Source organism: Vigna umbellata, chromosome 8, assembly GCF_029865625.1.
Source record: "Vigna umbellata cultivar VRB3 chromosome 8, Vumbellata_1.0, whole genome shotgun sequence".
NCBI lineage: Eukaryota > Viridiplantae > Streptophyta > Magnoliopsida > Fabales > Fabaceae > Vigna > Vigna umbellata.
The window spans coordinates 44904022-44926918 of record NC_142172.1 but is presented as its reverse complement, the minus strand read 5'-3'; the positions used below and the strand labels follow the sequence as shown (position 1 = coordinate 44926918).

At 30.5% G+C, this 22897-nt stretch overlaps 2 protein-coding genes, 1 long non-coding RNA gene and 7 other non-coding genes across 10 annotated transcripts; 1 reads left to right on the top strand and 9 right to left on the bottom strand.

Annotated features, from left to right (window-relative positions):
* Window positions 1-202: 202 nt before the first annotated feature.
* On the bottom strand, window positions 203-2710 carry LOC148194797 (uncharacterized). Its single transcript, XR_015781436.1, has 2 exons — window positions 2540-2710; window positions 203-530 (listed from the first exon to the last, which is right to left on the bottom strand). It is a non-coding gene; the product is annotated as an uncharacterized LOC148194797 (long non-coding RNA).
* On the bottom strand, window positions 647-718 carry TRNAP-UGG (transfer RNA proline (anticodon UGG)). The gene has a single exon. It is a non-coding gene; the product is annotated as a tRNA-Pro (tRNA).
* Window positions 1979-2050, bottom strand: TRNAP-AGG (transfer RNA proline (anticodon AGG)). Its single transcript has one exon. It is a non-coding gene; the product is annotated as a tRNA-Pro (tRNA).
* A 2126-nt stretch (window positions 2711-4836) lies between the features above and the next one.
* TRNAP-UGG (transfer RNA proline (anticodon UGG)) lies at window positions 4837-4908 on the bottom strand. Its single transcript has one exon. It is a non-coding gene; the product is annotated as a tRNA-Pro (tRNA).
* Window positions 4909-7004: 2096 nt separating this feature from the next.
* Window positions 7005-7076, bottom strand: TRNAP-UGG (transfer RNA proline (anticodon UGG)). Its single transcript has one exon. It is a non-coding gene; the product is annotated as a tRNA-Pro (tRNA).
* Window positions 7077-7599: 523 nt separating this feature from the next.
* Window positions 7600-7671, bottom strand: TRNAP-UGG (transfer RNA proline (anticodon UGG)). Its single transcript has one exon. It is a non-coding gene; the product is annotated as a tRNA-Pro (tRNA).
* A 210-nt stretch (window positions 7672-7881) lies between these two features.
* Window positions 7882-7953, bottom strand: TRNAP-AGG (transfer RNA proline (anticodon AGG)). Its single transcript has one exon. It is a non-coding gene; the product is annotated as a tRNA-Pro (tRNA).
* A 1658-nt stretch (window positions 7954-9611) lies between these two features.
* On the bottom strand, window positions 9612-9683 carry TRNAP-CGG (transfer RNA proline (anticodon CGG)). Its single transcript has one exon. It is a non-coding gene; the product is annotated as a tRNA-Pro (tRNA).
* A 1298-nt stretch (window positions 9684-10981) lies between these two features.
* LOC124831421 (LIM domain-containing protein WLIM1-like) lies at window positions 10982-12320 on the top strand. Its single transcript, XM_047305427.2, has 5 exons — window positions 10982-11240; window positions 11331-11427; window positions 11576-11622; window positions 11833-11916; window positions 12015-12320. Exons 1-5 carry the CDS (start codon window positions 11103-11105, stop codon window positions 12210-12212), a joined length of 564 nt encoding a protein of 187 aa, XP_047161383.1. The 5' UTR covers window positions 10982-11102; the 3' UTR covers window positions 12213-12320.
* A 2874-nt stretch (window positions 12321-15194) lies between these two features.
* Window positions 15195-16629, bottom strand: WIH2 (proline-rich family protein). The gene is made up of 3 exons (XM_047305384.2): window positions 16445-16629; window positions 16119-16302; window positions 15195-15537 (listed from the first exon to the last, which is right to left on the bottom strand). The coding sequence occupies exons 1-3, from the start codon at window positions 16494-16496 to the stop codon at window positions 15492-15494; spliced, it is 282 nt and encodes a 93-aa protein (XP_047161340.1). The 5' UTR covers window positions 16497-16629; the 3' UTR covers window positions 15195-15491.
* Between the last annotated feature and the right edge of the window lie 6268 nt (window positions 16630-22897).

Genomic DNA, 22897 nt, shown 5'->3' with positions numbered 1-22897 from the left:
GTTCTTTTCGTTTATTACATAATGTCAAACAACATGTGATTTGATATGCAGGTTATCACATATCGCATCTGGGTGTTTAATACTATAAAATAAGATACTTGGTAATGCTACATGTGTAACCTACAAGAATAAATAAATTGTGCAAGTTGTGCTAATACAGTTTTTTAAAATTGATATTTTTAGTGCTATTCTAGGCATCATGGACAAGAGAACAATTCACAGTCTCCTTTATAATTGAATTTCAAATAATATAGTTGATTCAACAATATTACTTCATTGTAGAATGCAAAGTTCAAATTGAAACACATGATCACATACTAATCTTATAGTTTTGACCACTGATACTTGAAAACTAACAGAGAGATACATGTCAATCAACTGCTAAGTGTCTCTTAGCATGCCCAGCAGCAATCTGTGCGGTTAACTGTGAATGCTATAATGTAGCCAGATTGTTAAGATTGATTCACATCTTCTCCTGGTTTTTTGGTGGAAGAAACACAACTGCAAGTATTATTTTCTTACCTGACAGGCTGAGAATGCAGTGCATGCGTTATGCCTAGTCAATAACAAGTGCATGCACTTATAGAAAAATAACAAACACACACTTTAGAATAATACAGGCAAAAGATAAAATATGAAAAAAGCAGGGGCATTCCGAGAATCGAACTCGGGACCTCTCGCACCCAAAGCGAGAATCATACCACTAGACCAAATGCCCACATCGAAAGGTATAGGGCTAAACTGGTCTTTCATTATTCATTGTCTTCAGTTCTACAGTAAGATTGAAAATTGTAAGATTTGGCTACCTAGACGGGTAATATCAGTCAAGATAACTTGTTTTCCATGTCAACATATGAAAGAAAGTTAGCTTACCACTATGGATTTTATATATTTAAGGACTTCCACTGAATTGCCATATAATTTAATTACATTTACAGTACCAAGTTGTCACTCATTACGGCAAAACTTCCAGCTAAAACTATTAATCATTCTTCCAAGACATTCACGTTCAGCTCCTGATGCTTATTGTTTTATAAGTATACCACATAACAAGTAAAGATTGTCAGCTTCTAGACTTCAAAGGCTTAAAATTAAGAAATAATTGCTAGTTGGTATGTAAGATGATGATTAACAAACTCGGGTTACTTGGGAACTCACCCTAACTGAGAATTAGATGACAAGACCAAAAGCCTTACCGTGCAAAATTTGAGGTTTGCAAATTATATCGAAAAGTAATTAAATTATTTGAGAAAGTTACTTTAGGGTGTATTATGAAGTTAAAATTTTTACTTATAACTTTCAAATTTGACTTTCAACACATGAAATCAGTAAGTTGATAGTATTGTTCTTCTTAGACAAGTTGAAAAATTATTTTTACTTCACAATTCTAATATTGTTTCTAAGTGCAGTGGTCTGAAATTCAACAACACACGTTTTGATATGAAGGCTAATGACATATTCCACCGAGTGTTTGTAAAGTACAAAATAAGATACTTGCTATTTACATGTGCAAAGGATTTAAAGATATAAATGAGTTGATACATTTGTTTATAAGAATTTGATATTTAAGGGTGTCATGTCATGCATCATCAACAACAACTCACAACCTCCTTCCTTATTCAGTTGATTAAGCAATATCTTAATTGCTTGTAGAATATATAGTTCACAAGGCGCATACTTTTAAGATCGGATACCACAATCTAAGCATTAAAACAGATGCTTGCTAACATGTGGGGAGATAGCTAAATCATAACAATCTAGGTATCTTGAAGCTAAACTGTTAAAAGACATATCAACAGTCAAATAAAATACAAATAGAACTGATTGCTATGATTTTGAATTGCATCTTCACCTGATCTTTAAGAAGAAAAATGCGACTGCAAGTATTCTATCGTGTCTGAGAATGCAGAGTTTTTCTTGTGCCAACTCAATGACAAAAACACATCAAGACAATTCAGGTAAAGATGAAGAAAAAAGAGGGGCATTCCGAGAATTGAACTCGGGACCTCTCGCACCCTAAGCGAGAATCATACCACTAGACCAAATGCCCACATTGAGAGGATTAGGGCAAAGTCAAATCTATGTCACTTTTATTTTAGAATTGTATATGCATGCCACATTCTCTTCACTCCTATATTACCCTGGATAGTCAATTGTAAGTCAAGGCAATCTGTTTTTCTAATCAAGGTATCAGAGTGAATTTACTAATTTACCACTCTGGTTTAATGTATAAACATTCTCCGTACAGATACCCTGTTTTTGGAGACAATGGAGTTCAATTCATGGCACTATTGAGCATAAAATGTGTGAACACCTCTCCTAATTTAGATTCTTTACCTGCTTTTCTTTATAACCGGACCTGTACCATTGTCTCTGGTTCTATATTTTAATTTTCAATTCAAAAAGTTAAAGAATGAATTCATTCATCGCAGCACAATCACATGCAAATTCTGAAGATTATTATTATTTACCCAATCGAATTAACAAGAAAAGTTCGTCAACTTCCGGAAGTTGAAAAGAGTAAAACAAGAAATCAAACCTGAAGCTTGTTGGTTGATGTTTGACTATAGCATTTACCAAGTGAAGTCAAGCCTGTCAGCTTCCAAATCGTCAAAAAACGAAAAGTGCGGCGGACGAACTGGAACCTCTCGCACTCTAAGCTCCAATCATCTTATCTAACGCTCCTTTCCTATTTTTCACTTTTCTTCTCCTAAACTGACCTAACCTAATCACTTTTTCAATGGGATTTTTTATTTAAAAAATATCAGCAAAAAATAATAAGACAAAAGAAAGTTTGTATACTTATTACTAAATAAATAAACTAAAGCAGTTCGATTTTTATGATATATAATTTATTACACTAAATTATATCTACTAGTAGTATATTATAAATTATACAATTTATATCATTGCAAATTATATATTTAATTTTTATCCATAAAGTATTAATAAGTGCATATATTCTTAATAAGTATAATTGATAAGATAGACCAAGCTCATTACGCTCATTTACTTATATATATATATATATATATATATATATATATAGACACACACAGATATACACGTCGTCGTGTGTGTTTTAGTAAATATATTTACTATTATATTATGTAGTTAATTTACGGTATCATGTAGCAACATATTTACTGAATTCGTATAATAATACATTTATTATGTTTACTAAAAGTACTTGTTAATGAATTGAAAAATATATAATAGTATAAGAGCAACTAGTATGTTAATATAATGGAATAATTATATTTATTAATTTCGATTAAAGTAAAAATTATTAAGTAATACATGAATATAAATAATCTTATAAATATGGTGACAAAATTTTGCTCATATATTTTTATATTGTGGTTTGGTTAACTTTAAACAGTTAATCGTCAATCAAACGGTCTAATTTTAGACTGAGTTCTTTTGGATCGAGTTAGTCTAGGTTGAGTTCTTTCGTATCGAGTTCTAAGGTATGACTTTTAGATACATGTACATAATTGTTGAGGATCTAAATGTGAGACAATTTCACATTAACTATAAATGAGAAAGTAGAGCAACATATAAAGGTGAAGACCCATTAATCCATTGTCTTAATGTTTTTGGTAGAGAGTGTTGTCAATCCCTTATGGTTGGGCTCAAGTTTCCCTTAGTGAAACTCTTTGACAAAGGATTTCAGGTAAATGTGTTGCGTTAAGATGAATGACGATACAAAAAAAGATATTTGAATGTTTTCTCTAGACAACTCGGTTATTCGATTTCAGCATAGACGCATTTGATTTCATATCTCAATCTCATTTGGCCTCACATTTGGATCGTTCTGTCTCATCCGCTAGGTTGTCCGGTCTGAACACAACCTCATTCGACTTCAATATCTCAACCTCATTTTTGGCGTCAACAACTAGGTAATTCAACTTCATCTATATCTTAGTCTCTTTTCAACCTTAACTTATCGACTCTTCAGTCTTAACAACTTAGTTTTTAATCACAATATAGCCTCGTTCAATTTCATATTTCAACCTCATTTGGCTTCAACATGTGATTTGTCTGGCAATGTGTGTAATTTGTTTTCATCCATTTATTTGTTTTGATGATTTATATGCATAGGCATGATGGACAATCCATAACATCCTTCCTCGTTTACTTTGAAATAACAGTTGATTGCATTGCTTCATAGTAAAATTGTAGAGTTCAAATGTTGCACTTAGCCTTAACATCACATACCATACCCTTGGAGCTGTGAAAGGGGAGAAGGCTAAGTAGAATATATGTTTATAGTTTCTGCAGCCACGTTAGCTTCTTGGGAATTCAAGATTGAGTCAAAGTCACTTGGTACCGAAAACATTTTAGCTTAAACGGTTGATGTATCACACCTTTCATCCCAACTCATTCACATTCAATCTCTGATACTTGTTATTTAACTAAAACAAAAAACAAGTCAAGCTGAGAGCTTCAAAGGCTAAAATTTATAAGTAATATCTTATGCTTATTGGTATTTAAGTATGCCAATTAACAAGTCAAGTCCAGCTTGTAAACTTCCAAATTATCAAAATGTAGGGCATTTTCACTGTCAGACCACTAGACAGAAAGCCTTATTTATCATGCAAATTTCAGTTTGATAGTTATATTAGATAAATTGATTTGCGAAAACTTTTAGGGTATATTATGAAGTTGAAACTTTGCCTCTGACTCTTACCACATGACATCAGTAAAAATAGGTGGCACTCTCCTTTTTGCAACAAAATAACTGAAGTTTTGCAATTTGCTTAATGAATCAAAACAAAATACCAAGTAACTTCTGTCAAACGTGAGGACAACAAAGGCAAATGCAAAAGCTAAGGGGCATTCCGAGAATCGAACTCGGGACCTCTCGCACCCAAAGCGAGAATCATACCACTAGACCAAATGCCCACATTGAACTAGAAAAGGCCAAGTTAAAGTTATATATATGTTACAACGCTTAAAATTGTTTATGCATGCCACCTTGTCTGCTGTACTGTATTAAGATTTTTCATACAAATGACATATTTGCTTACCTATATAGGTAGGTAACTGTTTTTGCAATGCCCCTTTGGTTTTATAATTTAAGACCAATTATGATGGCCATTTAATGTCATTAAACTTTTGTGGCAAGTTGATTCTTATTACTGACAAATTTCCAGTCAAAACTCTTAATGCATCTCACCATTCTTTTCAACGTATTCAAATTCAGCCACAAATGCTTAATATTTTATAAGTAAACAACCTAACAAAGTTGGCAGCTTTCATATTTCAAAGGTTAAGATTTACAAATAATACTTGATAGTAGGTATTTAAATACAAGGATTAACAAGTTAAATCAAGTTTGGCAGCTTCAACAAAACATTCAATACTGAACCTGGGTTACTGGGACCTCTCACCCTGAGTAATAAATTGATTAGGTAGTTAAATCGAAAAGTAAGAAATTGATTTGGTTGGATTCTGAAGTTAAAACTTTGCTTCTAACTTGTACATGTGACATTCGCCACATGACATCAGTAATAGCATTGTATATTTTACCACAAGTTGATGCATTGTTTTTACTTTTTAATTCTATTGTAGTTTCGTAAGTACAGTGATCTGAAATCCATTGTGCATAAAGCATTCCGAGAATTGAAATCAGGACATCTCGCACTCTAAGAAAAGAATCATACCACTATACCAAATGCCCTTGGGGCAAAGTCAAGTTCATATACTTACCGTGACATTATTTGACAAAATCCCTTTATCTTTGTTGAACATAAGGATGACAAAAATGATTAAGTCCGATCCATCAGTTCAAAAAGACGAATCTAAACAGCATTTTCAATCCAAGATTCCGAACCAATCTAGTTTGTCGAACTCGACAGGTTAATCTCCTTTCATTAAAAAAATTAGAACTCAATAGCATGCGGTCTAATATAACTCGGCCAAGGTCTAGTACAGTTTGACTGAGGTTTAATATAATTCGACTATGGTTTGAAACGGTCCAAACAACATTCCTTTCAATCCGGAATCTGTTTTCATGTGAAAAATTTTTTTTGGCCCAATTCCATTTGATATTAGACTTTCGATGACTGAAAGAAAAAAAAAACAGGTGAGTCATTTTATCAATGTGACAATGGACCGGATCGAATTATAAAGTTCAACCCGTTTTTAATTGACAGGTTAGTCTAGTCTGATTGATTTTGACAAGTAAACCTGACCTAGTCCGACTCACTTTTGGCGGATCAATATTGATCGAGTTTAAACTGATTAGATTGACTCGTTTTGTCATTCCTATTTAGACCTATAGACAAATTTTCGCCGATGAAAATATAGTCAAATACACTTCGTTCTACACTCCACCAAAACTTAAAGCATTAGACTTGTGTGTCATTCTAACTTATATTGCTATCTGATGTGAGAATTTACTTTAATATTTAAACTTCAACAATCTCCCACACATAAATAACCAGATTTGCTTACATAGACAAACAATTGTAAGTCACGTGTTTTCTGGTCAGGTTATCAAGATATTTTACCTTCGTTTGTTCTTTAGTTATTTATCCTGTTGAAGGAATTTATTGCATCACTATTAGGATAGTATGATTTATTGAAATTGAACTTCACAGAATCAAAGATTGCGAAAAGAGAACCTTTGTCGCTTCCATGCTTCAGAAATTTTCAATTTCACATTTTCTTCTAGCATAATGTATAATTTCCATTTAGATTTTCTATATACTAACATATGATTATATTAAGAATTTTATGGTGGAAGTTGCAGTTAAGTGGTGAACGCTGATTATTCCAAATTACCTTAAAGAGATACAATTCTTGACTTGCTGAGCAAACCTTCACTATTAGAAAGTGGATTTGTGGGACAACACTGCAAAGCTGGAGCATTGTCTAAGCAAAGTTTGCTCAAACATTTTCCATTGCAATAAAGAAAAAATCACAAGTCAAACCACAGATTTTCTGCATAAACTCCACCAAGACAACAAAAAACACATATTCATATGGAAAAAACAGGGGCATTCCGAGAATCGAACTCGGGACCTCTCGCACCCAAAGCGAGAATCATACCACTAGACCAAATGCCCACGTTGAAATAAAGGGGGATATTTAATTTTGTTTTAAATTTGTTTTGGCAAGTCACATTTTCTGCAATTCTATATTAGGATTGCATACAAAAGACAAGATAATTTGCTGTTACAGTGAAGAAATAAAAGAGAGTTTACTTATTTACCCCTCTGATCTTATATTTTAACACCAACTACGACTTGCAACATAATATTTTATTGCATTGATTTGTCACTTAGTTGGTATTCAAAATTTTCCAGCTAAAACTGCTAATGTAGGAATCAATGATCGGAACACTCATTCACATGGAGCCTCTGATGCTAATTATTATTTAACAAACCAGACAAACAAGTCAAACTTGTCAGCTTCCAAAGCTCCAAAAGGCTAATTTAGAAATAATACCTTGTGCTTGTTGGTAGTTAATTGCTAAATAACAAATCAAGTCAAGGTTTTGAATTGCCAAATTATCAAAAGCCTAATTTTATGCAAATTGCTCTCAGTTGGAAATTGTGAGGGGCTAGTAAAACATTTCTAAAACAAAAAGGGGCATTCCGAGAATCGAACTCGGGACCTCTCGCACCCAAAGCGAGAATCATACCACTAGACCAAATGCCCACGTTACTTAAAGGAGTACTATCTTGTATAAAGATTAGTTTTACATTAAATGTGTTTGTTGTTTGTTAATTATACTAAAAAAATTGATTTGCTGAAAGTTGCAGGGTCTAAACTATATTAGGGACAGAGAATTTCGTTGTTGCGTTATTATCTCTTTTAAGCTGTTCACCAAAATGGTTAGTGTTCAGATGTTTGAAAACAAAAACAAAAGGGGCATTCCGAGAATTGAACTCGGGACCTCTCGCACCCTAAGCGAGAATCATACCACTAGACCAAATGCCCACGATGAAATTCCTACGCATTTAGCTATAAAATCTTTACATGTGTCACATTCTCTCTGGTTCATTTATTGAGTTAGAAAACATTTTTGTATTACATTTTGCTATTAATGATCCCTTCCATTTGAATGGCTTATTTTCGGTTTCCCTGTTAAGAAGAGAATAAGAGTAAAAGGCCTTAGGATTTATTTACTTAAATAAATCTAGGAAGAGTGATTGAATAGATTTGAGAGGATTTGAAGGTAAATTTTTTGTTGTTTATTTGAGTGAATTTGGAAGTAAGTGAGAGTAGATTTGAAAATAAAGTGTGTGAGAATTAGTATAGGATTTAATTGATGTAATAAATTAAAAAAAATTATTTCAAAATACACTTTCACTTGCCTCCAAATCAACTCAAATAAACGATAAAAAAATTTCTTTCAAATCCTCTGAAATTCATTCAATCATTCTCCCCCAAATCCATTTAAGTGAAAAAATGTTAGATTATTTTTCTAGAGTAAATAAGAAGAAAATAAACTTTTAGGATGTGTTTTTATTCAAATATGAATTTAAAAAACAGTGGATAAATGAATTTAAAGATAAAATTAATGTTTTTTTTAAGAGATTTGAAATTAAAAATTGAAATTGAAATTTATAAATTATTTGACCAATGTGATAAATAAAAATAAAATTATCATAACATAAAATAATTTTTTAAATTAATTTAAAGTATTTTTTAAGAATGATGATTATGAATATTTGTTAAAGCAAATATTAAGAATTCCAGTAAATAATTAATACAATGTATTTGCTAAAAAAATGAGAATTTTAGATATTAAATATAATTTTGATTATTATTTTATTAGCATGTATTTACTCTTCCTTAATAATAATTGGGATGTAATATATCTTTAAGAATATATTTTTCAATTTATTATTAGTTGATATCATTGACAATGAACAAGTGGCCAATATAGTAGCCAAGTCATTTGGCAATCACGTTTTTCTTTTAATTATGGATGCATTCAATCATGATTCCTAATAACAAATGGACAACACAACTCCTTCACCACATAAAGTCTTAAACACATTAAAAGGAAACAGGGAACCGATCATGGTTGTAGAACCGATTCCATGCAACAAATAGTTCCAGAACTGACTCCAAGTTGAACCTGACACCAAGAATCAGTTCTCCAACACCATCAAAATCGATTTCATCCTGCATTTCTAGAACGAATTCATCTTTTTCATCGAGATATAATGGTAAATCCACACTTTTAACCCTCCAAATTACCTCTTACAAAAATAGGATTTTTTTTCCGTTCTCAAATCGTTACAATGGAACGCAATGTTTAGACGCAAATTTGTCTTTCAGAGTTACTTCAATACTTCAGCTAGTGGGTCCAATAATTAAAAGGCAAAGGGTTTGGTTTATACAATTTGTTTCCGAATGGGCTTATGAAAAAAAGAGTTATTAAACTTAACATATTTTAATATTAATAATAATAATACAGTTACGGGAAAAAAAATATTCAAATAAATATTCTAAAATATGTAACTTTTTAAATACCAAAACAAAAAAGGAGATAAAATCTAGACCCATTAATTTAGGTTGATTTGGCTTTCTGGGCTTCATTTAAAATTTCTTTGAGGAGAGATTTGGAATAAAATAATCAAGATTCGGGGGCATTCCGAGAATCGAACTCGGGACCTCTCGCACCCGAAGCGAGAATCATACCACTAGACCAAATGCCCAGGCTGGTAGATCAGTTTAAGTAAGGCTTTCTAATACTTTTAGAAAATAAAATTTATACCCACACATTATATTATTGCATTTTTCCGTAGCAAGTCCACAAAAACAAAGTTTAACTAAAACATTTCAGAAATTCCTAGAATCGAACTCGGGAGCTCTCGTACCCCAACCAAAATTCATATCACTAGACCAAATGACCTGCGGTACTCTGAGCTATTTTTCAGATTTTAATAATTAATATTTTAATCATCATCAATTTTTTATCTGAAATTATAAACAAATAAATGACAGTATTTATTTTTTTTAACAATATTATATCCAGGAGGATCTTCTTAGGTGAATTTTCTTATCAGGACTCAAGCAAAATAACATTCAAATCAGAAACTTAATAATATCATATTGCTGATCTCCTTTGTGAGTCAAATGCTATATATAGGTAAATCAAACTATATATATCACAACACAAAAACACTTTTATGAAATAATATGCATGCACCAAGTAGGCATAGACTGAGATCTGTAACATCTCATTTTAAATTATTTAAATAAGTTTAATTTAACGTTTCCTATTCGAATTGTTTTGTTTAAATATTTTCTAGTGTTTTAATATATTTTTTAAAATTGTATATACAATTTATATATTAAAATTAATAGTTTGTGTAATAAATTTGTAAATATACATATAAATAAAACAGGGGACGTTACAAGGCTTCACTTTGATTTTTCATCGAGCATGTTAATCTCAAGGCCCTGATCATTATGGTGAACTAACGTTCTCATATTTCTTGGCAATTAATCCTATTGTTATCTTCTCTTATAAAAGAATAAACTTATGGATACCATTTATTTAAAAGAATAATGATAAATCTACATTTTATAATTTAACACTAATAAAATTATATTTTAAATTTTACAAATAAAATAGTTTAGAAAGGATTAAATAAAAAAGTAAATATATTATATTTTTTAGGTGTTATTTAAAATGATGTATACTTATGCATTCATCCTCAACTAAATTTAGAGTTTCCATAAATACTATAATAGACTTATTCAAGAAAACCGTGGGTTTGCAATAAACCCTAAAAAAACTCTTAATGTATGAGATAATTAATGAAATTACTGTAATTGTGTGGTTAGTCAGCCAAGTCAACACTAGTACATTCTATACAAATCTCTGTTCATCTGATCCACAATTCAATTACCCATAATTACACCATCATATTCGTTCTTTTTAAGGTCCGTAATTCACTGCCGTCCACAATTTCTCTCTTTTATATCTCTTGCTATCATCTCCATTTTTCATAGGACGCAAGAAGAGAGAGAAAGGGCAAAGGAAATTCTTGCAGAAGAGTGCAACTCTTCCTCTCTTTCTCTCTTGTTCTTTCTTTCTCATCGGCCTTTGGTGATAGACAGAAGAAGCCATGGCCAGCTTTGGAGGAACCACACAAAAGTGCATGGCTTGTGACAAAACCGTCTACCTTGTCGATAAGCTAACTGCTGATGGCCGTGTCTATCACAAGGCCTGCTTCAGATGCCACCATTGCCGCAATACCCTTAAGGTATATATCAAGATATTAATTAATAAACTCTAGTCTGAAATCTTATCAAATCATACATTTTTTACAAGAGTTGTGTAATTTTGTTTGCAGCTGAGCAACTACTGTTCTTTTGAGGGGGTGCTATATTGCAGACCTCATTATGATCAACTTTACAAGCGAACTGGCAGCTTGGACAAAAGCTTCGAAGGTTAAACTTACTTCAAAAAACATATGAAATTATTTAGAATAACCCAGGGCATCTTTTATTCCTTTCTCACTTTCTTTCAAAATATATAACTTCATTACTCAGAATCAAATTTTCACTGCTTTTGTTGCATCTTGTTCTCATATCACAGGAACACCCAAAGTTCAGAAACCAGAGAAACCGATCACTGAAAATGAGGTGATTTCCCTGTAGCTTTTCTTGCCATATATTCAGTAAACTCCATTTAGAATTCTAGTTTTCTTTATTATTATTATTATTATTCATTATATACAATAGTTGAATCTGTATAAAGCTTGAAGGGGTTTGTTTCATTTGCCATGCAAAGTTGCAATTGCCATTTTCATTGATTTCAGTACTAATCTAAATGTAACGGGATAATTTTGGCAGAACTCCAAGGGCATCGCAAACGTGTTCTTGGGTACCAGAGACAAATGTGTGTGCTGCAAAAAGACAGTGTATCCCACCGAGAGGGTAATTCCAGAAAAATATTATAGAACTTCTTCAATTCGGTTCATTTATTACTGATACTGATATATGTATATAAATGTATGATTGTTTATATGTGTTAGGTAACCGTTAATGGGACACCCTACCATAAAAGCTGCTTCAAATGTACCTATGGAGGTTGCACTATAAGCTCATCAAACTTCATCACACACGAGGGAAAGCTGTACTGCAAACACCATCACATTCAACTATTCAAAGAGAAGGGTAATTACAGTCAGCTTGAGAATGACCAAGTTGCTACCACGGAAGTCGTTGCTTGATGTGAACTGACATAGAATGCTAGCAGTTGTTTTGATCCGTAATGCTTGTAAAGAATATCTGTATTCATGAGACAGAAAGTTGGTATATATGGCATCCATCGTTCAGAATACTTTTCACAATTTTACTTCCACGTCCACTTTTTCAAGTTAACAAATAAATTTTCTAATTGACAAATGAAAAGAAAAGATGACCCACTCTTACATTCAATATAATATAAGAATAAAATGATTACAAAGAAATAATTTTTTATATTTTTACAAAAAATAAAAATATAAAAAATAATAAAATATAGTTTTAAATAAATGAAAATTATTCATGTGTATCAAACTTTCGTTATTATTTGAATATACGTGTAATTTTGTGTAACTAAAATATTAGAAAGTGTTTAATCACTCATTTAACAATTATTTAAACATTAACACAATAATATGAATTAAATCAATATATATATATATATATATATATATATATATATATATATATATAGTTTCGATGTTTCTAAATACAGGCTTAATTACGTTTATTTTTCTCTAAAATTTAGAATGAGTGTGATTTGATCATAATTTTTTGTTTTACCCCTTAAAATTAACGCCTATGATTTACTAAATTTGATTAAAAAAATAGAGTTTTTCGTGATTTCAAGTTTACAATTTAAGATTAAAATTTTAGGGTTTAATATTGTTTTTATTAATCCAAATTTAGGAAAAAAATATTTCTTTTACTTTAGGAAATTTTAAAAAAATAATAATTTGGGAGACTGATCCCGAATTATTTCAAAATATAAAAAGGATTAAAAAAAATATAATTAGTTATGAGTGTCATAATTAGCTTCGATCAGTTACAGAATGTATTACTTCGTTCCTGAGTATAAGTTATATAACTAATTTCGTCAATTAAAAAAAGCTTACTTTAGTTAGAGAACTAAATTTTCTTGTAATTAAAATAATTTCTAAAACTATCCTTAAATAATTAAGGTCTATAAAGAAACATTAGGAAAATTATGGTGAAGTTTAATTTAACCGCTACTAATTCATTGCATTTTATTTATGAATTAAAATATTTAAAGATATTTTGATAAAAGTAATACCTACAAATTAATTACATTAACGATTTAGATTAAAGACATGTTAATATTGGATTGGATATTAAAATGGTATTAATCCTGGATTGGATTCATGTTTAAATTGTCTTCTAAAACTATTAAATTTTGTCAAAGAATATTTATACTATTATATAAAGGAGATTCACTTTTTTATATACACATTTCATTTATCAATTATATCCTAAATAAGTAAATTTTTTTAATTAAAATAATTATCTTATCAATTTTTTAATATTATTTTATATTAACAGTGTAATTGAATTACTATTTATTTGGAAAGTTTAAACATATTTCTTTTTTTAATAAGCGTCTATCCGCGTCCCATAAGTTTAGTTTTTTTTTTAAAAAAAAACCATAGATACTGCAGATTCTACATTATTATCACGGAATTAGCTAGGTCTGTTGTTGTGGAGAGATTGAGAAGCTGGAGTTAAAACTTAGATAACAAATTTGCTTGAATATCAGAGAAGGCGTTGACAAGCATAGGGAGATAGAGAAGTGTTCGAGAATATTTTTTTTCAATAAAAAGATCAAGGACAAAATTGAAGATTTATTGATAATAGGTTGAAATAAAAAATAAGAAATTTAGGTAGTTAAGATTGATGATGAAATCTGTTATATAAATAATGGTTATAAAATTGTAAAATAACATGTGTTCACAAAGAAGCAAGGTGACATAAAAATCACATTATCGATTAAACTAAAAAAATTTATAAAAGAAACGAAATTGAACAGTATAAATATCTTTATTACTTAACAAAAATAATTAAGACTAAAATACAAACACCATTCCAACTGGTTTTAGTATTTACAACTTGGATAAAAATAGGTCATCGGATATTCTCATTTTAGAGTGTACTGTACTACAATTACTTTTCACCATTCCATTCAGTTTTAGTATTTACAACTTGTCTCAAAATAGGTTATCTGATATTCTCATTGTATGTACTGTACTACAAATACTTTTCTTTTTGGTACTTAAATAAATTAATATGTTGAGTATTGGCCCAGTACAATCAGCTCACTCTTCATCTGATGTAATTCTTGAAAGTATAAGGCGATTTTAGTAAAATGGTATTAAATATATGTATATATTGTTTCCCTTAATCAATGTATAAAAATCTTAAATTGCAGATAACTTGGAAGGCATAAATTTATTACATATATATTATTAAATTATTAAAAAAAATATCTCAACTAAAAGATGAGACTAAAAGCAAAATATTATATTGACAGATACTATCCTCACAACATTAAATAATATATTAATTAATAATTAAAGCATAATTGATAGTTACCATTAACATTTGAATCAATGGTTAAAAATGTTAATGGCATCAATAATTTGAACATTATCTTTCATTTTGTCTACAGCCCGAAGAATATTTGTTCATATCATGTATAAATATTATTGTGTAAAATAAATCAAGAATAGCGCACAAAAAATGTGTACTTACTAAAATTTAAAAGTGTGATTGTGTTCCAGAAACACTGTAATAAGAAATGCGTAAATGACAATTATAGAATAAGCCACACTCAACTTTAACAGAAACCTTTGGAAGAAATTTAAACAGCGATGTTCGGTGGTACCGCAGATGTGCATAATTGAAACTGTAGTATGAGAAAAGATATGTGGGTGGAATACACTGTTCAAGGTATTTGGAGAATCCACTAGTCCAAGTTAATAGAAGTAATAGTATGGCAAAACACATTATTGGCCCTTCAAAAGCCAAAACTAAAGTGCAATTCGCGAAATCATCACATTGAAACTTAAGCCAAACCATTTTCTGCTGCAAATTTGTTTCCTTATGCAACTTAAACACGTGGTTTTGTGTCTCTTATTGTCTTATCAATGTTTTCAAAATTCAAAATCACAAACTCAGCAAAATACAAATTCAATTCACGTGGTACAAGTGGAGAAAACTGTTGTTATGCTAACACAGACGAAATTGGACAGATTTATATCAATTGTCAATATTAACAAAAGCATCAAATGTAACACAGGAAACACAGAAACCAACAAAATGCTGTAAATGATGCAGAAGTTTGAAAACAATAGTTCATTTCCACCGAATGTAAACCAACAAGGGAAAATAAAAAGCTAAAAGCAATATTCCTCATGTTCAAAGCCATGTTACACTTTCAAATCCAATTTGTGCAGCAACCCAAGCTTTCCTCAGAAACATGCATCCAACAGGCAACAGCAGCAGAGAGCAGCCAAGCTGCAACAATTAACAAAACAAATTAAGTCAAATCTTTAATTTATACAAGAGGACTGATAATTTGGTATTTCACTCTCTCAAATCAGTTGACATTTCAAAGTCTTTGTTTATCATAAATTAATTAATCCCCACTTCAAAAGCAATTTGATTTGACACGCTATCAAGAGAATTTTCAATGCTTAATCAAGCATTTCTATAGCTAACCAACTAAAAAATAGTTTAATTTAATTAGATATAAGTACTAATTGTACTAAATCGTGTTAAAACAAATAACTATATAGATTATTTAGAAAAGCCACAGCTGGCGGACCCACCAAAAAAAATTACATCCAAAAAAACTGACATCCGCTTCGAGTGACGTGCGGGTGAGAGAAAGTGAGATTAACAGAGACAAAGCATCTGCCGATAATGATAACCAAACAAGAGGGTGGCAGGCGCACCATAGATGCGATGCGCACGCAACAGTAGTCAATCGAGTCAAGCCCGATCTAAAATTCTGATCCACCCCGATCATCTTGACTTTATTTTAATTTTATAATTTATTATCTAAAAAGAGAGAAAATTAGGAGAGAAAAACTCACCATCCTTCTAAACAACCAGGGCCAGTTGAAGACTGTTGTTGAGGCGGCGGAGGCTGAGCGTACTGAGGAGGCGCATAAGGAGGAGGATAGCCCTGCGCTGGATACCCCTGTGGAGGGTAGCCCTGTGGAGGGTACCCTGGAGGAGGGTAGGCGTCCTTCCCGTATTCCCCTGGCGGCGGGTAACCTATAGTAATAAAAAATCAGAAATCAGTGAAATGAAAAAGAAAAAGAAGCAATCGAGCAAGATAAAAGAACATGCAAAAACTGAAAGATGGTTGGATGAAAGTAAATAAAAGAAAAAAAAAAGAAAATAAAGAGGGAAAGACCTTGGGGTGGAGGAACACCGACAGGTGGTTGCTGCTGGTTGTAATAACTCATGGGAAAGGAGAAGAGAAAAGATACAGGGGTGAATGAGAGTTTGTGTTTGTGAAAAGGAAGAAACAGAGGAAAGGGTATTTATTGAAATTGGAATTGGGATAGTGGGTGGGTTTTCCACCGAGGAGGTTATAACCGAGGAGAGCTATTTCCTATGCATTCTTTCTCCTTTCTTTTCACTTTTATTATTATTTATGAAATTTTAAATAATTTAAATAATATAATAATGAATTATATGTTTGGTGAGGAACATGTCATGGTCACACGTCCTAGTCGAACTATAAATTGTTGGCTTCTGTAACTTCTTCTTATTCAATGTATTGTTTTACCATTTTTTTGTTATTGGGAATGGCTATATTCCGTGTCAAAAGCGCGTAAGCGACTCTCCGTGCCGTAACCTCTCTTATTTTATTTTCAGTTAAAATTTATTGTTATTTAATAGGATAAACAATATTTATTATATACAATTTATAACTGTATAAAATATATAAAATCGACAAATAAATAAATAATATATTGCTTATATAAAATTATTATTATAATTTTAAAATATAGCAATAAAAAAGTCATTTTTAATATTTTAATTACTATTATAACTTAAATTTATTTATACATATTATAAAAAAAGTTAGAAGATATGATAAAAGAGTATGTTATTTTTTTTTAATATAAGAGTATATCTATGTTTAGCTGTAAGAAGACACCTTTTCATGACAACAAAAAGCGCATTATAATGATAGGATAAAAACATTATCTGATCATATTAGCACAATAAATAGTAACAACCTGACGCAACAATTTATATTTATGTCATATAATATTTTGTTCTAACAGGTCTCTGTTATTTTCCTTTTCAAGTTAAAGTTAATTTGCTATCTAACAAAACAATTGATATATTTTCGTTGAATTATTTAGTCATCAACATTTTTACTTGAATATTTCGATTTCTTTTTACACAAAAAAAATTAATATATAAATAAAAATAATTTTAAAATTTTAATCAATTCTATATATTTACCTCTCTCAATTTATATGTGTTTAAAAAAAATTACCACTCCTAGAATATATTTTGATGACTCATCACTAATCTTAATAGTTTTTTATTTTTTTTCTAAAACAAGCTATATAATAATAATAATGAGTTTGAATGATAAAACCTATAATAACAATAAAGGAAATATCATACGGTAATATTTAGCTTTTTTTTTACTGATAACGAGCATAAAACATAAAATAGGATATTATATTTAAAAATGTATTTCGCTAGTCCCAACAGGTCCCCCTTTCTTTTAGAACTGGGTTCCTTCTCTCTGTTTTAGTTTTCGTCTTCTTCCGTCAGCGTTTGCTTAAAAACAAAATAAATATACATTTTTTAATAATCATAAGTTTCCTATCCAATAACAAATGGAAGCTGACAAAAGAAATTTAAATTTCAAATGTAAATTTGTTCAAAAGAAGTATAAAAGAATTTGAATTCTTCTAGAAAAATTGACTTGACTCATTTAAAGTATTATCTTAATAACTTGAACAGATGGAAAAACATTTATACGAGAATACCAAGTAATTTGTGGCAGCTGTATGGATGGGTAACTATTGTCATGATCATCATCAAAAAAAATTATTCTTTTAAATATAAGTATAATTTAAACTAATTCATTTAATCTAAAAATTAAATGAGTTTTAACTATATTTAAAATGAGTTGATTCATAATATACAGTAATATCTTTTTATTATTTTTTATCTTTTTTATATATTTTTATTATAATTATTTATTATTTCTAATGACAATAGTTTAAAATTTTATATTTTTAAAAATTAAAATATTGTTTGATGTAACATCCCAAAAATACAGTTTAAAACTATACATCAGTCTTACATAATAGAGAAGTAAGCTTGTGGCCGAACGGCCTTACAGAAAGAAATAGAAAATTAAAACCGAACGCAAGTAGTTTCTGACCGAACGATTTACAACAGACTATAACCAACGGTCCTACCAAAAGAAGAGAGAAAAGATGATCAAACGTTTAAAACTAAGCTAATAAACTGACCAAACGATTCTACTGTTCAGTCTTAACTTCTACCTCAACTAAATTCTCTTCTTCCAGCGCTTCCTCCAACAGCTCGTCTCCTTCTGCTCACATACACATGGATGATCATTGCAACAGAAGGACAACCAATCGTACAAAAAAGACAAGACAGAAAGACATAGGGTAAGCTTATATAATTTAATTTGTGTATAAACATATATTTCACACAATCAAAACCAAACAAGATAAATCATCACTCGTTCATACAAAGCCTAATACTAGACTGACTGTCCGGATGTATGAATTTTGTGTAGCTACGACGTTCGTGCACCTGGGTGATGTAGTAACTGGGATACCCTCAACAGCTACCACCCGAGGTTAGTCTTATCTGTCCAAATTAACCATAAGGACTAGGACCTCCTACCATTCCCACTCATGACTTACCCTTCTCTACGTGAGAACGAGTAAACACGGAATATCAGGATGAACCGCCAGCTTAGCATGCCCACATTCATACTTTACCACTTTCCATTATACATTCATGAGTTATTCCTCCCCGGAACGCTCGTCCATAATTCAAATACATTTCATATACATCATATTCCATCATCTTCCATTTTCAAACTTCAATTTTAACTAAAATCACTTAAGATACCAAAATATCGAACGCTCACCCTGAACTCATAATGAGACCGAACCCTTGGAGCGAGACCGAGAGGTCTCCAGTTTCGAAAAAGATTAAGACCGAGAGAGTTTACTATCGAGCTGAGAAAGAACCAAAGTACAATCATATATTACAAGGACGAATAGAACAAATGTTATTTACAAAGAGAGCCAATTAAATGAATTGACTCCTGAGAGCTCAAACCGAACACCGAAAGACCTGGACCAGGTACTAAGACTCTAGTCCCAACCCAATGGAGACAGACACTTCAAGACGTTCAAAGACTAATACATCGAATAATCACATGAAGAAACCGAACGCTTATAAATACTTAGCTTATTTTGAATTTAACATCAGGAAACCGAATGTCAGTCAAAGACCGAACACGGTAGAGGGAGTATAATATTGAATTTAGACGAACGCAATTTTCATCAAGGTAGTTTATAGAAAAGAGAATGAGCGCTTGGTATAAGACCCAACACTAAATAGTACGAACGCTTGGTGAAAGACCTAGCTATAAATCGTACGAGCGCTTAATGAAAGACCTAGCATTAAATGATACGAGCGTTTGGTGAAAGACCTAACATTAAATAATACGAGCGCTTGGTCAAAGACCATTCAGTAACGAACACACATCATCTTAGGGAAATTTCATACTTAGAAATCATTTATCTCATTTCATTTCTCAACATCTATTTTCATAAAATCAAACACCCATACCATAGTAAATAATCATACTTCATATAGTCAAAACATATCAACAATCCTACTTCATATTAATTCATCAACTTAACGAACGTACATGCAATTCAAACAACATACAAATTAAATTATATAAGTTTCCTTTACCTTTGATGTGAGTGAACGTTCAACAATGCATAAATCTATCTCCTCACTACTAAAATCTTTAGAGTTCGACGATCACCTCTTACAAACTAAACCAAACAGAAATACTAAAAACAAAGTGACCTATTCATGCAACCAAGAACCTGGGTTTGCATGTGTAAGAAGAACGAACATTCTAAAGAGAAAATGACTTACTAGTTTCAGAACCAAAAATTGATCGGTTCAATTGGAAGCTCTTTATGTCGGGAGTGTTCCAGGAGTGCCTGAGTGGTGATCGGAGAAGAGAAAGTGAGTGTTTTGTAGAGAGAAAGAAAAGCTTTTAGAGAGAAGGAGGAGAAAAATGAAAATTTCAGAATCTGGGAAAGAAGGGTGCATGCAGTGAGTGGAGTGGATTTTCTGAAAACCAAAGTTTTGCTTCCAACGTTAAAACGAGCGTCCGCTCATCTACCAACACCTACCTTCCGCCAGCTGAGTGTCGAGCCCCTCTCTTGACACGTGCAATCCACTAAAGCGAATTCTGAATAGATTTTAATGGTTCTGACATTTTGATAATGTTTGAATATTTAAATATTTAATTTATTCATTTGTTGACTTATATAATAAGTTAACACTTCTTTTTTCGATTACTGTTTGAAGGAAGAGATGAACCCGTAGGAAATACCAGAATGAATGGGGACATAAGAAAAATGAAAAGATAAGGGAGAGAAGAACACACATAAACATACATATTTCATCACATGGCAACTGTCACTTAAAATAAAATCAATGTAGTTAGGTGATGAATGTTTCATTCATTTATTTCTAAAATTATAATCAAAGTAGATGAATTTCAAGATTGTGTTATAATATAAAGATTAAAAATATAATTAACTATAAAAAATAATTCAAATAACAAAGTATCATTAAATAAGTTACTATCTACATAATTCATCAACTCGTAATTATAAAAAAATTTCTGTTTCGGTAGATACTTTTGGGGACCGAGAGACTAACCTGCTGACGCGTCTGGGCCGCTCGCTCGCTTCCAAACTCCTCCTGTTGGCCGATCGGTGTTGGCGCAAACCGATCGGTCTCCTTCTTGACGAGGGGATGTACCTGCAAAAGGTACTCCGACGCCCAAGTTAGGCGTGTGATTTGAAGAGCCTCGGCTCTTGGTTGAATATTTAGTGAATAGTTATCACTATTGAGTATTTGAGAGTCATGTAGAGTAAGTGGAACGTACCTGGCTTTTGGCCCTGGCTTTGTATTTATAATTTACCTCATGGATCCTGAGCTGATATAAGCCCAATAAAATATAAACAGAATAAGATATAAACAGATTACCTGAACATCCGGTTGGTTGTTTGTAACCACTCGGTTAATATTTTATACTATACAATTTCATTTAAAAAAAACGAGTCAATTTGAACAGATCCATTTTTACCTCAATATTTAGTAAATTAATCCTTGTAAGTTATATATATAACATTATCAAAAGAATGTTAGATTTTAAAAAGAGAGACATGAACCACATTCAATAAGTTATGAAGGAATCTATATAAAAAAACAAAACATTACCTTTAATCCATCTACATGTACGATTCATTTTAACATTTTTATTAAATATGAAACTTTAAACTTATCTTAAATTTCTAACAAATATTTTAAAATACTATGTGAATCAAAAAAGATAAAAATGAGGAAGAAAAACTAATTATAATGACAATCATCTCCTACTTTTATGCAAGTCATAATAAAAGAAAAATAAAATAAAAAATGACTCCAAAAAAAAGCTTAGGCAATCTAAGTTTTCTCTTGACTATTATGAAAGTTCAAAGGAAATGAGGGAAGAAAACTTATTTGAATTTAATAATGTGATACAATCTCTTTATACTATTTGTACTATATTAATTAACACATAAGTTATTTGAAAATATACGTGGTTACTTTTTTTAATATTTGGAACACATTATACATCAATGTATAAGAATTCACTTAGTACAATGCGATGTCAAGAATTATTTCATAATATATTATATAAATTTTTATATATAAAAAATGAAATATATTTTTAATTTCTAAATTTTTAAGTGAAATAAAAATTAGTTTATGTATTAAATTTTGATATAATCTAATTATTAAACTTTAAAAATGAATACACATGATTTTCTTAATTCAATCACATTAATTTTTTTTACATGTTAAACGCGTTTCAAATTTAAATTATTTTTACGTTTTAATAACTTATAATTCAAATGTCAATATGAACCATTATTGAACAAGTTTAATAAAATTAAAATTGTTATATTAAATATATTTTAATAATTTATTTTTTAAATTTGAGAATCAAAACCTATCAAAGTTAAAAAAAAAAATCAATTCATCATTAAAATTTATAAACTAAAAACATATATAATCTTATAAAAAATAATATTATACCATATTAATTTCTCTAGTCGTTTTTAACCTCATATGAAACTTTATTATGTGTTTCTCCTTGTATCTCCCTACATCTCCAAAATTATAAATATAACTTTCAACCTTTTATTATTTCCTTTTTATTTTTATATTCTCTCATCACTCTCTCCACTTCTTTTATTCCCTATTCGGTTTTTCCAAAGCGGTTAAGAGTTTAACCGTTTTCAAAAGTCAATTAAAGTTGTTTTTTTCTTAACACGAGCTTTTAACCGGATTTTAAAAGCTGATTAAGAAAGAAACGTATTTCGAAATATTTTTATTTATTGAGAAAAACATATTAAATTTTTAAAAGTAAATAAAATAACAAATAATAATTTTTAAAAAACCAAAATAAAAAAGGAAAAAAGAAAAAAAATAACAAAATTTCAAATAAAAAATAACAACAAACAATTGCAATATTTAAAAATAA